The 18,030-nt window shown below is 33.1% G+C and overlaps 1 protein-coding gene across 1 annotated transcript in view; it reads left to right on the forward strand.

Annotated features, from left to right (window-relative positions):
* Window positions 1-18,030, forward strand: part of CWC22 (CWC22 spliceosome associated protein homolog) — a 59,023-nt gene that overhangs the window by 25,779 nt on the left and 15,214 nt on the right. The window contains exons 5-13 of the mRNA XM_003791470.3: window positions 2,726-2,971; window positions 5,770-5,898; window positions 6,788-6,956; window positions 7,685-7,738; window positions 10,445-10,580; window positions 10,670-10,876; window positions 10,966-11,028; window positions 14,897-15,001; window positions 16,351-16,432. Of these exons, the coding sequence (XP_003791518.1) occupies window positions 2,726-2,971; window positions 5,770-5,898; window positions 6,788-6,956; window positions 7,685-7,738; window positions 10,445-10,580; window positions 10,670-10,876; window positions 10,966-11,028; window positions 14,897-15,001; window positions 16,351-16,432 (1,191 nt within the window). The remainder of the gene's footprint in view (window positions 1-2,725; window positions 2,972-5,769; window positions 5,899-6,787; window positions 6,957-7,684; window positions 7,739-10,444; window positions 10,581-10,669; window positions 10,877-10,965; window positions 11,029-14,896; window positions 15,002-16,350; window positions 16,433-18,030) is intronic.

Genomic DNA, 18,030 nt, shown 5'->3' on the forward strand with positions numbered 1-18,030 from the left:
CACTTGAGCCACAGGCGCCGAGCCGTCTGGTAGATATTAAAGCTGGAATTTGAACTCAATTCTGACTACAAAGCGTGTGTCTTTTTCTACAACCCCAGACTCTGCTACTTTAGCATAACTCTACGTGTTTGGTCTAGTGTATGAACATAAAGTCTCGTGTGATCCACAGAGTCACACTGTGAAGTAAATAGGCTAGATATTATGTAGAATATAAAAGCTAACAGCCCCAAAATGTTTCTGTTCAGATTATATATTTTATAACTTCAGCACTTGAACAGAAACAATAGTTGTAAGGATATGATTATATATAGCTGTCTTAAACAGTGTTTCTTAGAAGAGTCATAATCAGTGTCAATAAATCCCTGCTGAAGCTACTCTTTGGGAACATGCTACTTTTCAATAAGAAGCAACTGAATTGCAAATCAATGCAGAGAATTTAGCATACCTGCTTTTGTGACTACTTGGGATTTATATTTGAAACCACTTTCCCCACCTCCCTCTGTTCACTGTGTTTTAACATACACACAGACTGACCATCCGCATTGGCAGTCCCTTGAATCTTTTATACTTTAGTTTCAAAACTTCTTACGTAAGCTGCCTGGGAAAGTGACTGCTTTTCTCCCTCCTTTGTGTTGCTATGAGAACAGATCATCTCAAACATATCCTTTAGGGTTAGCTAAAATGTATCTCAGTTTACTGGTGATGCAGTAATGATATGAAACTTTTATTTAGTGTATTCCTATAACTTATAGTTATAAAAAGCATGAACAGAATGATCTGAGATTCAAAGCAACACATGTAAAAAAACAGCTCAGTGGACAAACTTTTCTCTGGGGAAAGATAGCAAAAAGCAAGGACTTATTCTTCCCTGTTAGTTCTTGATGGTTGTAGAACAGTACCCTGATTTTTTTTCACATGATCAAATGGCTTTATTCCTGTTATACACATACAGTATTAGAAAATATTAATATAGTACATATCAACAAACAATCTCACAGATGTAAAAAAGGCAGCAGTAATGAATTTCAAAATCTACTTCTGATTTGAAAATCTTTTAGTAAAATAGGCATGAAGGATGATTTCTTTTTGCTGTTTAATTTTTAAGTATTATAGGTTCATAATAGTTGTATATCTTTTTTATTTCAGATTAATTAGGGTACAGATGATCAGGTTACACTGTTTGAATTTGTTAGGTAAAGTCCCTGTTGTAGTTGTGCCCTGCACCCAGGAGGTATGTCACATACCCTTATATTGTGCCCATTAGGTGGGAGCACACCAGTCCTCCCAATCCCCACCAACTTGAATTGGCTTTTTCTCTTGTGTGGACATATATTAGTTTATTTACTGGCTCAATATTAGTATTGAGTACTTTGGATACTTGCTTTTTCATTTTTTTGATACTTTACTAGGAAGAATGTGTTTCAGCTCCATCCATGTTAATACAAAAGATATAAAGTCTCCATCCTTTTTATGGCTGAATAGTATTCCATGGTATACATAAACCAGTTTACTAATCCCTTCATAAATGGATTGTTTTGTTGGGCACTTAAGTTGTTTCTACATCTTAGTGATTGTAAATTGAGGTGTGATTGACAATCTAATGCAAATGTCTTTATGGTAAAACTTTTTTTTTCCTGAGTAGATGCCTAGTAATGGAATTGCAAGATCAAATGGAGGATTTATTTTGAGTTCTTTGAGTATTCGTCATACTTCTTTCTAAAAAGGCTGTATTAGTTTGCAGTCCCACTGACAATATACAAGTATTCCCTTCTCTTCACATCTGTGCCAGCATCTGCAGTTTGGGGACTTGGTGATGTGGACTATTCTCACTGGGGTTAGGTGATATCTCAGGGGGACAATGAGCATTTTTTCATTTGCTAGTTAGTCATTTGTCTGTCTTCACAGAAGATTCTGTTCATGTCTCTTGCCCAGTGATAGATGGGATTGCTTGCTCTCTTTTTGTTGATTAATTTCTTGATTATTTTAAAAAGTGTTAGTTAAGAAAGGGTAATTACTTATGTTAACAGAAAATAGTTATTGTGGCTAGAAATTTTTTTTCACATTGTTGCAAATAACCAGTAGGTTCTGATGTTTTGAGATATCTAATAAGAATACCAATTCCATCAGGAAATAGTTTCAAAAACATTTTTTATTGCAGTGTTACACCTGAAATTGATACTGTTGGAGTTAAACTCTGGTTTCTCCTTTATACAATTTATCATATATACCTATAGGTCAATTTGCCCTCTCAGAACACCATGTCATTCTCCTATTTATAAACTTCAATGACTCCCTATCACCTCCAGTGTAAAAATCTTAAAGTCTTAAGTGTAAAAATCTGCTTGTCTTTTTAAATTTCACAGTCTAACTCAAACTCATCTTTTCAAATACATGATTCTTTGTTTTCTGATTGTCCTACTCATTTTGACTTTAACTCCCTTCCTCAGTTTTTCAGTAATCACCCTTTCTATTAGTTGCAAAACGCCACCCTCCTCTCTCTTCCCTTTTTCCCCACTTGCCCCCAACTTAAATCCTATCAAGCCTTCCAGACCTAATTAAGTTACATTTTCTCTGTGAAGCACTTCCTTACCATTATAAACCACTTTTTCTAGTCTGAATTTGTGGGGCCTACCCATGATCTCACTCATTTGATATATAGTTCATTGTAAGAATGGATTTTATGTTGATTGTCTTTACTCTTTTTTTGTTTTAATTAATATTTTAGAAATAGAGATCGAGAAAAACGCAGAGAAAGAGAAAGAAATGTGGATCGGAAAAGGTCGCGGAAATCTCCATCTCCTGGGAGAAGAAGCCCAGAACCGTCAGTAACCCAGAGTTCCTCTGCTCAGGATGAACCTACTGCAAAGAAGAAAAAAGATGAGCTGGATCCTCTCCTTACTCGCACTGGCGGAGCATACATTCCCCCTGCAAAGCTCAGGATGATGCAAGAACAGATTACAGATAAAAACAGGCATGTTGATATCACTAAATATACAAGGCAATGGTATCCTCATAGAAAAGCAGATTAGCAATTGTCTAATTAACTCTGGCTATTGAGAATTTAGTCCACAATGATAAGAGACCTCAAATTGGAGACCTTTTCTTTAGATGCCATAAGCTCCTTAGGAGCAAGCACTGCAGTGGCTCATAAATCTTTAATTAATTAATTAATTAATTGGCATGAATGAATTAAGGAGTTTGAGGAAAAGATTACTTACCCTTTTTTTACTTTTTTTCCAAAAAGGCCAGATAGTAAATATTTGAGTCTGTGAGTCATTTTTTCTCTGTTGATGCTACTCCGCCATTGCAATGTGAAAATAGTCACAGATAATGTGTAAACAAGTGAGTGTGACTGTATTCTAGTGAAGGTTTATATACAAAAGTAGGTAGTAGGCTGCATTTGGCTCATGGGTATAGTTTGCCAGCCTCTATACTAATCTATAAAAATAAATTTGCAGTTTTCTTTGTTTCTATCTTTTCTTGGACCATAATGTTTCAGTATACTCCGAGGCAAACAAAATTCATACATAAACAATCATAGTCAAAACACTCTTCTCTTTTCAAAATAATTGAGATGATGAGAAACTATTTAGGAAAATATAGCTAAATCCTTAAGAGATGTTTCCTCTGGTGAACTTAGATGATAGCTAGGAAAATAGATTGAAATAGTTAATTGCCTGGTAGTCAGTAAAAAGATTGGGATAGAAGGTAGCTACACTTGAAGAAAAACAGATTCAAGGTGAGCCAGGAGGAATGTTTCCACATCTTTTCATGGGTGTTTCAATGGCAGCTTGAAAAGTGCTTGAGAACCTTATATAAATGAAATCTAAATTTGTTTTGAAGATTGCCTAGAAATAGAAATGTCATTTATACATAAGAAACTATGAATATTTGAAATAAATTAAAAAATATGAAGAGCTAGAAAGGGGCATTAGATGACATAAATTCAAAACTAAAAATTAAGTTTCTCTTTATGTGTCATATTCTAGCACTTGCTAGTAGTATTTGGAACTTTGTATTGAGAAGGAATTTGGAGATAGCTATGTGGTTAGTGGGAACTTTATGACTATACAGGTATTTTGCTCTTGGCAGTAGGCAGTAGTGAGAGCATTAGTGAGAAGTACTCAGTTTCTCTAATCCAATCCAAAGCAATCCTAATTGTAGAAGATTAGAAATTTTGTTAATCCAAGTCTTGCTTCCTTATAAATTAAGTGAGCAAGGGAGAGTGAGCAATATATGCAATTTTAAGCAGTCCTAAAAGATTATTTTATAGATAGCAAAGATCTGTTCATAGGCTTCAGAGGGTGCAAATGAGAAGTAGACATCTCTAAGAGAAGTCTAGAGTCTTTGCTGTAATCAGGTGAATTGTAGGTTTCCTAATTAGATTGTATGATTGTATTTGATATAGTCTTATAATCAGTTTCATAGGAGAGGTTGTAATTATATAACAGCAGCATCTTACTGATCAATCTAGTTGTTAGGTGATACTTTTTCTAGAGATAGTGGCCCAACAAATGGATGGAGTTGTGGTATAGTGATGTGGTCTTGGATACAGATACTAAAGAGATACTTGATTTATAGAGAATTTAGAAACAATAATAAAATTAACTGCAGGTTAGTCTGTTTTTTATCCTCATTGTTGGCTAATCTGTGTACTCTTCCCTGGTATACACGAGAACAGGGATTCTTAACATGCAGACCTTTGAGGGGTCTGTGGGTAGAGTTCAGTCAGTCAGTCCATGAACATATATGGGAAAAAAATTGAACCTTCTTTTTACTGTTATCTAACGTTTAGCATTATTTTCATATTGAGAATGGAGGCAACATTTGATAGTATTAGCAGTCTATTTGTTGCAGATACCTCAGAATATTGTTCATGGTTGTACTACTTGGAAATCAGAGTAGTTATTAGACCTACCACCGCTTCTTGTTATTTTAATGTATTAATAAGCACATAGAATACATGAAACTTGTTCTTTTCATGTATATATTATTCTAGGAAATTTACTAGCTTCACCAAACTTACGGAAATGTATATAGAAGAGAAGAGGTTAAAAATTCCTGCACCTAAAATCACATTCCACAGAAAGAGTTTAATTTCCATAGAATTATAGAGCTTGAAAAGACTGTAGACGTTATCAGTTCAATCTCAAGGACCTCCTTGTTAACTGACCCAAAATCTAAGGTGAAAAATAGCATCAGCAGGTACAGCTGTAGGACTACTCTGGAAATATAGAGATGGTCTTTGAAATTCAGATTTTTCTTTTTCCCATAGTTAATATCATTCCTTTGTGGTTTAACACATTTAATTTTGTTGTCTCTGTTACCTGTTCATGAGAAAGAACATAATAAAAATTTCCTTTTTGTGGCTTCTATTTGAGTATTTCATGTTAAAAATTCAAAAATTTTTTGAGTTGTATTTATTTTAAAAGGTTTCCAATTAAAGTGAAGCATTTTAATGTAAAATAAGCATGAATTGAGTGACTAATATGCATTGACATAAGAACAAAACATCCTTGTCCTTACATAATCTTACTGTTTTACTAAAAGAAAGTGATCTATATTTAAGCAGTATATGTACAAAAAGATAAAATATACTTTGAGTTATGATCTGCTTATTTTTACAGAAATATAGTTTTCTGTATGCACTTTAGGGTAATTTGGTGAATATAATGTTAAAAATAAAGGAACAATATGTACTTTTACATTTTTATTATATAGCCTCTTGTTGACAAAGTTTTAATACTTATTGAAATCAATTCTTTTTAGCTTGGCATACCAGAGGATGAGCTGGGAGGCCCTAAAGAAGTCAATCAATGGTCTTATTAACAAAGTCAATATTTCCAACATAAGTATTATTATTCAAGAGCTTCTTCAAGAAAATATAGTTAGAGGAAGGTAAGTGTATTTCTATTTTACTTAGAAAAAAAGCAGACTTAGTGCTCGCTTCGGCAGCACATATACTAAAAAAAAGCAGACTTAGAGAAGTTATATAGATTGCCTAAGATAGTATAATTCACAAACAGTTTGTTTTTCTCATTTTCTACTCTAGTGATTCAATTGTCATACCTAAACCTGCTAACTATTAAGGCATTTTTTTCTGACTTTTAGCAATCTAATGATTATTTGTCATTCCATTGCTAAAAATAACTTCAGATATCCTACTTAGCATCTCCTCCCTTCCACATCAAATGCATGACCATTTCAAAATGACTTACAAATAGGCGCCTTTTATTTTCCTGTTACTGTTTTAGCGTTAATCTTGCAGTGATTTTATTGTGTCTTTATCTCTCATAGGAGTATTTAGCCTAAAAGATGTAAACAACCCCAGTTAATCTCTAATCACAGAATTAATTTTATATAGATGATTGACCCATAGTAGAAACTTCATATTGTTTAAATTTTGTACTTGTGAAGTAGGCCTTTTTTCCTTCACTTTCTTGGATATGTTAAAGGAATTATTTTTATGGACATTAAAAAGCCTCAAATTCATGATTAGATATAACAGATTAGAAAAAGAGGAATCTGTTTAGAGAGAAAAAAACTGGAAGGAAAATTTTAGTAAGACCTTATTTGTTTTACAGAATTACAAGTTCAAGTGCAGTTCAACTGCATTTTCTGAAATGCCGTTTTTATTTATTAATACGACAAACTCTTTCCATTTAGTCCTGATTTAGTTTTTAGGGTAATTTACAGAGGAGTAATATTGCTGGATTTTAAATAAGTTTCTTTTTTCTAATTGATTTATTATTATTGATTCTTTTTTTAAAAATTCTTTTCTAAACAGAGGCCTGCTGTCCAGATCTATCTTACAAGCACAGAGTGCATCTCCAATATTCACGCATGTTTATGCAGCATTAGTGGCAATTATCAACTCAAAATTTCCACAAATTGGAGAATTAATCCTCAGAAGGTTAATTCTTAATTTCCGAAAAGGATATCGAAGAAATGATAAGGTATATATGAATAGTTTGTAAGTACTTAGGCTGACTCATGGGAACAGAATTTAGTGTCAACAAGAATATGCAATATTGGTTCAGTGCCTGTAGCACAGTGGTTATGGTGCCAGCCATATATACTCAGGCTGGCAGGTTCGAACCCAGCCCAGGCCAGCTAAAACAACAGTGACAACTGCAGCAAAAAATGGCCAGGTGTTGTGGTGGGCACCTGTAGTCCCAGCTACTTGGGAGGCTGAGGCAAGAGAATTACTTAAGACCAAGAATTGGAGGTTGCTATGAGCTGTGATGCCATGTCACTCTACTGAGGGCAACATAGTGAAATTGTGTCTCAAAAGAAAAAAAAAGAATAAGCAATATTGATTTCTACATGGGAATGTGTTTTAAAAACTGTGACTTCATGAGAACTTTTTTGTTCTAGTAAATATCCCTGACCACTAATCATGAGCCACAAATATGATGCCTATCACTGTAGAATTATAACTGTATTGAAAGAAATTGCATATTTTCATGTGTAGTATTTTCATTTTGTAACTTTATTTTTTTTCTTAGTGAATGATAACTATGTACATTAATGCACTTCTGGGGTTGTAACTTTATAATATAAAAATTATCCTTGTGTGTTACATGTTTTAAAGAATGTTAGTAGACTGTAGATTCTAACAGATAAATGAAAATTGCTGTAAGTTTATAGAGTAAATCTGTCTCGCTTCACTTTTGCTTTTTAGCAACTTTGCCTGACTGCTTCAAAATTTGTGGCACATCTTATTAACCAAAATGTGGTAAGTAATTATCTTTAAAACTCGGTCTCATTCAGTGGCATTAGACTATAGCCTTGATATCACATCAATGATATTTTCTCTATTTCTTGGTTTATATTTGTTAGTGTAAGTATCTTGGAGATATTTTAATTTTAAAATGAAAATAAGTAAAAGTATTTAGTATATTTTAGCATAAAGGGGAATTGGAACACTTCTAGATTTTTTATCAAATTGATCTAACTTAATACCTGGCTTAAATAGTTACTTGAATATAAATTATGCCTTCAAAGGATAAAATTTATTCCTTTTTATAAAACAATAAAGTTGGTATCTCTTCTATTTCTTTCCCTGTACCCAGTGTTGATGAAAACCTAGTAAATGGGCTTGGCGCCCGTGGCTCAAGTGGCTAAGGCACCGGCCACATACACCTAAGGTGGCAGGTTCGAATCCAGCCCAGCCCGCCAAACAACAATGATGGCTGCAACCAAAAAATAGACAGGCATTGTGGTGGGTGCCTGTGGTCCCAGCTACTTGTGAGGTGGAGGCAGGAGACTCTCTTGAGCCCAGAAGTTGGAGGTTGCTGTGAGCTGTGATGCCATGAGACTCTACCCAGGGGGACAGCTTTGAGGCTCTGTCTCAAAAAAAAAAAACCTAGTAAATGTCTGGTATTCTACAAAAACCTTTGTTTCCTACAACTGTATAGGTATAATCATAATATTACTAGACTCAGTTTATAAAATAAAATAGATTAGATAATTTTAATCTGTTTTAAATGCACATAATCTTATTGTTTTATTCAGTTTGCATTTGATTTGTATTCATCCACTATTTTATGGTTTTGATTTAGCTTCTATTTCACCTTAAAAAAGTAAAACTGTCCTAATGCATACTCAAAGATTTTCTTTATGTGTATATTATCATTTTTAATTTAATATCAATATATAAGAGCAAGATTTTGAAGTCCTACTTAATTTTATTTTTCTAACACTAAATATTATAATTCTTACTGTGAAATTGTTTCCAGTGTTTGTTCTCAGAAATCTTTTAGATTTTAACCTAATAAGTAGTCCATACTATAATGATACCTTGCTGTGTAAGACTGGGGAAACTTAATTTTCCATGTCTGTAACAACAAAAGAGATATGTTTCCATTTTTTTGGTTTTTTTGTTTGTTTTGAGACAGAGTCCCAAACTGTCACCCTGGGTAAGAGTGCTGTGGCATCACAGCTCACTGCAACCTCAAACTCTTGTGCTTCAGCAATTCTCTTGCCTCAGCCTCCCAACTAGCTGGTACGACAGGCACCTGCCACAACACCGGACTATTTTCAGAGATGAGGTTTCACCTCCTGCTCAGGCAATCTACCCACCTCTGCCTCCCACAGTGCTAGGATTACAGGCGTGAGCCACCGCACCCAGCCTTGTTTCTGTTTTTGAATGCATGTTGTGAGGGATGTATGGAAAATATCCAGCAATGTAATGTGAAAAACAGTTTTTGGTTTTTTTTTTTTTTTTTTTTTTTTTTGAGACTGAGTCTCACTGTGTTGCCCCTGGTAGAGTACTGTGGCATCACAGCTCACAGCAACCTCCAACTCTTGGGCTTAGGTGATTCTCTTGCCTCAGCCTCCTGAGTAGCTAGGACTACAGGTGCCCACCACAATGCCTGGCTATTTTTTGTTGCAGTTGTCACTGCTGTTTTAGCTGGCCAGGGCCAGGTTTGAACCGGCCACCCTCAGAATATGGGGCCGCCGCCCTATCTACTGAGCTACAGGTGCCACCCAAGTGAAAAACAGTATTCACAGTGGCTGGATTCTTTCTGGCCAGCCTTGTTCCCTAGAGATTTTTGGCATTAATATAAAATAGTTAAAATGGTAAATATTTTATATCTTCCCAACTATGGTACTAGGCAGTATTTTCTTATCACTGATTTAAAACTGTTTGCACTCCTCCTTCCCATGGAAAAAAATCCAGTATGTATTTTTGATGTTGGGCACTGTGTGAAGAGCATATTCTCCTGCCCTCTCAGTCTCAAATAAGTGTTTGCCTTGAGAAAGGCATGTGTTTGGTGTTTTGAACATTCTTCATAGTTCATTTTCTTCTTATAGCAAAGCTTCTCAGTAGAATTATGTTCCTACTTTGAACATAACTGGTATAAATAGTTTGATTTAATGTGAAGAAAAGGAAATATTCAAAACTGTTACTATATACCTGTTAACAGTATTTTGTGATAAAACTAGGACTGTTTGCCAAAAGTCTCTGACAGAATAAATTGGGGAATGGATATAAATATCTGTGGTCATGGAGAAAGGTATTATAAAAAGAATCAGAATCATTGCTATTCCTCATATAGGGATTATGAAAATAATTATCTCATTAAAAATGAGCATATGATTTTTTAACTTGTATTTTGAGTTGATGACATTTTCTGTACAAAATGTCTAAGAAAACCATTTTTTCTGAAAAAAAATCTCTTCTGGAGATAATTCAAATAGTCGTATTCAGCATAGTAAATAAGATTTTTAAAATAATCTGAAAATTCTTAACAGATATATAATGAAAATACAGAAAAATTGTGTGCCATGTTTTGAATATCAGAATAAAACTTTGCCAGTTATATGTGCAATCTAATTATTACAAACAGATTTATTAATTTTTGGAAATTATTTTCAACAGTATCTTAATGTATGTAAAAGCATTTTCTCTCTTCCATATGTCTACATTCTCTATAAGGCACATGAGGTTTTATGCTTAGAGATGCTCACTTTGCTCCTGGAAAGACCAACAGATGATAGTGTTGAAGTAGCTATTGGTTTTCTCAAGGAATGTGGCCTCAAATTAACACAAGTGTCTCCAAGAGGAATCAATGGTAAGAGTATATTCATAATTTGATGTTGAACCTTTTTTGCGCATTATAATATTTATTGCTTATGTTATTGACTTTCTTTTTAACTTTAGCTATATTTGAACGCCTTCGAAACATTCTTCACGAATCTGAAATTGATAAAAGGGTTCAATATATGATTGAAGTAATGTTTGCTGTACGGAAGGATGGATTCAAGGACCACCCCATTATCCTAGATGGACTTGACTTAGTGGAGGAAGATGATCAGTTCACCCATATGCTCCCTTTGGAGGATGACTACAATCCAGAAGATGTTCTTAGTAAGTTGGGGTGGGTTGGGGGACAGGAAGAGGGGCACCAACAAATGTAAACATGGAAAATAAACACTTAACTTTTAATTTTTTTTAAGATGTTTTCAAGATGGATCCTAATTTTATGGAGAATGAAGAGAAGTACAAAACAATTAAGAAGGGTATGTAAAATTTTATAAAATAATTTATTTTGGAAAAGTAGGAACAATTTAGGTAGTTATATAATACTGGTGAAAGGGAAATACTTACATATCACCGATCCCCACCCAGTGAAATCTCTGCTCATCTGATGTCATTCTCTACACTATTTCCCCATGGATTATTTTTTTCCTAATACTTGGCCATGGTTGCTTGATTCTAAATTATTTACCTCATCATTCCTCTCCTTCCCTCTATTTAAATAAGGTATGCAATCCGTAAGTCTTAACCCTCTTAAGAAATCTTCACAGATTACTAGTAGCCTTTGTTTAACTTCTCTACCACACATAGTATATGCTACCCAGTTTAATAATTGATTAGGTGGTATCATTTATTGTAAGATGCTATACTTGCATATTTCTTTAGGTCAAGTAGACATCTTTCGGATAAGATTTACAGTATTGGTGCCTGATAAATTGATTATTATTATCACTTATACATCAGTAGTATAAGTACTAATTTTCACCATATTTTGGATTTTGCCTTTGACATTACTAAGTTACCTGTAAAAGGTACTTGTTTGATGCAATAGTAAATGTTAACATCAATGGAAGATTAAGTAAAATCCAGTGCTTTGTATTGCCACAGACAATGATGGCTGTTACTATTATAATTTTCACATTATTGTTGTTTTCTTAAAGGTAGTATTCAGGCAAACTTAATGGTTTTATGAGTTTATTTCCGCTGAGTTGTGATTTTGCCTGAGAAGTATTTACTGCTCTGGAAGCTCCTGGGGGGAGAAAGCAGAGGCCTAGAGTTCTGCCTTTTGCCTATTCTGTGCTTCGGTCATGCTTAGAAGGAGAAAGTAAAGGTAGAAGTCTTCCATTTCTGTACATTACCCTAAAAATCTGGTACTTCTGAGATGCTTATTTCCTAAGAGCTTTACACTGCAACTGGCCAGATTCCTTTTTCGGTTATAATTTAGTTTCCAAATACGGAGAATTCCTTAAACCCCTTTTGCCTTCTTTTCTTATGAACCTTTTTTTTTTCTAGTTTCCCTACAAGATGCCAAATAGTTTTTATGAAATCTTGTTACCCCTAGTAAATGATTTTTTTATTTTTAATTCGGGAATTTCTTATTTATTTCATTAGAGTCTAGGCAATTGTCCAATACCTGGGAAGTAGCACTCCCTTTATCACAGCAGTTCTCAAATTCTTCAGTCTCCAGAAGCCTTTACACTATTGAAAATTATTGAGGACTCCCAAGAGCTTCTGTTTATGTAGGTCACATCTATTTACATTTACTATAATAGAAATGAAAATAGACTATAAAACAATATTTATTAAATCATTACAAAATAATAGTAACTTAGTGTATATTAATATAAATTATATATTTTTATGAAAATAATCTTACAAAGAAAATTAGTGAGAAAAATGGCGTAAGTTTTATGTTTGGCCTAATGGGAAACAGCTATATTCTCATGTCTCTTTCTGCAGTAAATCTATTACAGTAAGTTACTTTGATTGAAGTACATAAAGGAAATCTAGGCTCTAGACATATAATGTAATTAGAGAAGGGAAGAGTATTTTAATAGATAATTGTATTTTTCCTTGATAGTATACCAATATTTAACATCTAGTAGTTTCCTAAAGATAATTGCAGTGTGAAATCTGAACAATATCAATGAATTTTTATACTCTGTTACATTAAAATCCATCACTTGTCACTTTGAATAGATCTTTTACCTATTTGTGATTTTATAATGTTGCATTAGTCATTTGGAGAATACTGATTCACTGAGTTATGAACTTCTTTTAAATGTTAACGTATTAACATTACCAGAATCAAATTAACAGGTGGGTACACTATCAAGAAATCACATTTATTGATATTACCAGTTGTCTTATCTGAAAATTCTATGTATCCGCAAGCTGCCAAGCTCAAAGGGATGGATACAGGTTTCTCAAAGTTTGAATTCTCTCTTGAAAACTCTTGTTTACATTTGAGTAAATGTTTGCCAGATTCCTAATAACTATAGTTTGTGGGCCAGTTATTTAAAAGTAATAATAAAGTAGCTAATTCATCTTGAAACTCAGATAATCACCCAAGTGCTTTTCATTGAGAAAAGCATCACCTTTGTATATATCTCTTCAACAGAAATACTGTATATATGAACTGCATATTTTGTCACTCAAATTAAGATAAAGGCCTATATTCAAAGGATGGGATTTAATAAAATTAATAGTTTTTCACATTACTTAAGTGAAACTGGCTTTTTTTCCTTTTGTAAGAGTGTGGCAGTAAATGTACTGCCTGCTAGTGCAGTTTGGTGGTTTGACTGGTGTTTAGGTGATAGCAGTTTTAACCCCCATTGCTTTTGAACTATTAGCATAGAAGTCAGCACAGTGAAAAGGCAGATAATGTCTTAGTATTATTATGAAAGTAATTCTGACCTCATAGTCCACCTGGCAGGACTCAATGATCCCCAGGAACTCATAGACCATTCTTTGAAACCAATGCTTTATTCAGTTAATGAAATCCAATTGTAATTACCTAAGTGATTCTGATATGTAGATTCTAAAGTGGAAAGATGAGAAAAGCATGATATAAATGATAAGACAAGTCATTTGACCTTCATTCTTTTGTAAGATAGGCTTCTAGAGCTGGCATAAAAAATGGCCACAGCAGGAAGTAGGCACAGCTTTACTAATTAGCACCTTAGAGTGACCCAGGTATACTTGTATTTTAAGTATTACAGCATTTGGGAAAACAGCAGGAGTGCCTGTTCTTCCTGCTATTGAATACTAAATAATTACTTCTTTTAAAAGTCTAAGCCATGTTGCATAATAATAAACTAGATTCTTCATGTTATTTCTTGAATTCACATTTGTCAGGGATATTCTTGAAATGTATATGTCAGATGAGGGCTGAAGGACAACTCTATGTTCTTGTAAAATGATTTGTTCCTCATAATATGAAGTTCTCTGCTAGCAGTAAGGTTGTGCCTTCAAATTTATGCTTTTTAGTTAAGTGTAAAGATTATAGAATTTTTCTAGAAATGAGTTGGCCCCCAAAAGCTCTCTCATTATAGTACAAATGGAAAAGTGAAGAATTAGCCAGGTTTGTAAAATCTTTATCAGGCTAACAGAATGCTATTAAGCAAAATATGATTTTACTTTTTGTCCATATGTTTTACTGTTAATGTAGTGACTGGTCTTATGTAGTTTTAAGAGACTATATGTATTGCTATTTTCATTCAAGTTTAGTTGTATTTAAGAAGCAGTCCAATAAAGGTCCTATCTTACCAATTTTCTTAAAGGCTTTTAAGAAAAATTTCTGTTTACACATAAAAAGTCTTTGGATTGATTGTAATGTTTAGGGTATCCATTTTAATAAAAATCTCATTACTAAAAGTGAACACTAAATTATGTAATTATTTCCTCTCTCTTCTTTGTCTTTCCAAGTATATTCTTACCCTAAATTCCTGTTTTCTGTGTATGATCTTAACTTTTTATAATAGATTGTCTTATTTCTGATGATGGAATAGTATTTTCATTCCCATATGCAGTTTCCAGTATTTTTCCAGTGTTCTTGCTTTTTTGGAAAAACCTTCATCCTTTTTTTCTCTGTTTTTCTCATCTCCTCTTTGTTTCATGCCCGTTTTTATTTGGCAAAAAAAATGACACACGGCTCTCTCTAGTCCAGTAAGTTAAAATACTCTCTGACCACTTGGCCAACAACAAAAGGCTCGTATGATCATCCTCGTTGACTTGTAAACTATTAACACCACAGTGGATTTCAGTGAACTGAAAACTGTCTTCTCAGAATGGGATACATGGATATCATTTGTTGCTTAATTGTTTTTTTCCTACACTTTGTTCTTACAGAAATTCTTGATGAAGGAGACAGTGATTCAAACACAGACCAAGATGCTGGAAGTAGTGAGGAAGAAGAGGAAGAGGAGGAGGAAGAAGGAGAAGAAGATGAAGAAGGTAGAAGTGCAGTTTATAATATTGTAAAATACCCTTAAATTACACTAATTCTAAAGTAACCCTCTAAAACAGTGGTTCTCAGTCTATGAGGGGCCTTCAGAGGCATGCGGTTCAGCATTTAGTGGGTAAAGATGAGGAATGCTGTTAAACATCCTACAGGTGACAGGACTCTGTCCTAAACGATAAATAGGATCCAGGTTGAAATGCCCATTTTGCCAAGATTGAGAAACTCTGCTCTCAGAGTATCAAAGGCATATTATGGTTTTGATTACAATGCAAACTGTGACTGGATATTTGCTGTTCATAGGGTGGGGGGAGCTAAAACTACATTTGCAGAAGCAGACATGATCATGGGCTCACTCTGTCTTTCAGCCTTGATTACATTATTTTACCGAAAAATAAAAGTTTAGCTAAAACATCAGAACATGCGTAAACTGGTCATTACTGCATGTACTATATATTTGAAAATATTAAGAGTGTAGCTTTTCCTTTTAGGATATAATATATTTTAGTTCTATCTTATAATTGTTCTGTTATAACATTTTATAAAAAAAATCGATTTAAGTTTTTTCTAATGGTTTCTTTATTGAAATCATCTTTTAACTATCCATGTACTATATTTTACTTCAGAATTTCTTTGTTTTATATGAAAATACTGTTCAAATAAAACTATATTTGTGTGTAAATATAAATGTAAGGAAAGTTTTCTTGTTTTAAATAAGAGAACATTTTGGCAAATGCATGTATTTATTATATATTGGATCCATTTTATCTGTATTGATGATCCAGTGTTTTCAGAAACTGAATTTCTACTCATAAATTATACTTCTCCCAAATTATGAAGATATTGTTTATAACTCTAAAAATAACATTTTACCAAATAGCAGCATAAGTCTGGCCTTTTACAATGTATGGATGAACATGAGACATAGAAACAAAAATGGCTTTTTTAACTTGTAGGTAACGTTATAATAAGGCAAAAGACTTGAAATAGTTGCTTTGAATTCTATAAATTCTAATTACATTACTAATAACTGATTTTATACTATAATACTAACAGAAGAGTACAGTCTGCAAGTTTCAAACATCCAACTTACATACAACTAGCATTTACAAATGGAGGCTATTACAGGTAATAGGTAGATATGCCTATTCCAACTTACATAACAAATTCAACTTAAGAATAAACCTACAGAACCTGTCTCGTTTGTAACCGGGGGGCTACCTGTATTACTAAGTTTGAGAAATTCTAAGTAGATTTATTAAAGAAAGTAATATAGAGATACATTTTAAGTTCTTCACATTTATTTTTGCAGTTTTGCAATTTTTTTATGTTGAATTTCTTTCAGGACAAAAAGTGACTATTCACGACAAAACAGAAATTAATCTGGTCTCATTTCGTCGTACAATTTATCTTGCTATCCAGTCAAGGTAAGACATAAGCTTAGTTGATCCTTTATTGATTGATTGATTGAGATTATTTATTGATAAGGAGATCAAGGATACATTTTAGAATCTGATAACAGAAAACTAAATACCATTTTAGCATTCTCAAACCACCTATGTCTCTACCTTTATCCCCTACCCATGCTCATAGTTCATAAATTTCAAGGTTTTTGTCTGAATGTTTTAAGCAAAAAGCTAAAAAAAAGTCACATCTTTTTGTCATACTTTTGGTATTGCTACATTATTGAAGTTTGTCGACTACAGTTTAATATTGTTAGATTATTGTTTGATATTACCTATTATAAAATCTCTTGCCTGGTAACTTTCTTTTTTATTTTTATTTCCTTTTTATTTGATTGCCTTATACCATCCTGGATTATTATGTTGTTCTGCTTATGAAACCCAATAAGTAATTGAGGCTGAGAAATACAGATGAACGGCAAAACTAAATTCATACTTATTATATTTCAGTGGGTGATTATTTTATACTGCTGATATCAAAAGGAGGGTTTGAACATTCTATAGAAGATACAAATATATTAGCATTATTTCTGAATCAATAAGTAAATAGCAAATTGAGTTTGCTAATTTCTTAGGTGAAGTGTATTAAAGATATTTTCAATTCAATTCATATGAATGCTGTAAAAGTGTATTTTTTTCTTGCAAGTTATTTTGTTTTATTCACTATTTTTATGGTTAGTTTTTATGAAACGTGGAATCCTTGTAATTCTTTTACAAGATAACTTGTAAAAACAGTAATTAAGCAGTGAATATCATGCTGAGCACCTGGAACCTTTTTCATCTCTTCCCGACTTGGAAGAGAAATACATAAGTTTGCAATATCTAGTAAAAGTAGATGTGGTCACAGTATGATAGACCAGATATCATTTACTCTTCCACACTGAAATTTTAGTGTGTGAGAAACTTGATCTATGTTTGATCTCTTTTTGTCTCATCTGCCAAAATGAGAGGATTGCACAGAGTGTCTCTAAAACCTTCTGAAATCATAACTGTATAAACCTAAGTCAAGACAGTATCCTATAGGTATTTTTACCTCCAGTTATTGTTAGTAATTTAAGTGTGTATTTGTGACTGGTTTAAAAAAAAAAAACAGGTAGTTATAAATAGTTAAGAAAAAAGTACTAACCCTTTAAAGCTTTTATTTCTTTGTTTTGTGTTAAGCATCCTACCTGTTGTTTTATCTAAGCTTTTGAATATAGTTATTAATCTTTTTCTTAGATTTACCAAAAAAATGTTGAACAGAATACCTAGCTCTCATAAATACCTTGAGCATTTGTAAGCACTCTTTGAGATAAGAGACCTAGTTACCCAGAGTTAGTGGTCTTAGGTTTGTCTTATAACACTAGATTATCAAAACAGAATAGTTAATAAATTCTTCATGTGCCATTGTTAACCTATAATGTGGGCAGGAAAAGATATGACTCATACCTAAAAATTTACTACTATTGTACTTCAGTGACCAATTTGAGCAGAAGAACATTTGATGACCAAAACATGATTGCAGTAACAAGAGGAATTTACATGCTTTTTTATTGCTTTTTTCTTTTTTTTTTTTTTTTTTT

The sequence above is a fragment of the Otolemur garnettii genome, unplaced genomic scaffold (assembly GCF_000181295.1).
Source record: "Otolemur garnettii isolate 467f Iridium unplaced genomic scaffold, OtoGar3 scaffold00048, whole genome shotgun sequence".
In the NCBI taxonomy this organism is placed as follows: Eukaryota; Metazoa; Chordata; class Mammalia; order Primates; family Galagidae; genus Otolemur; species Otolemur garnettii.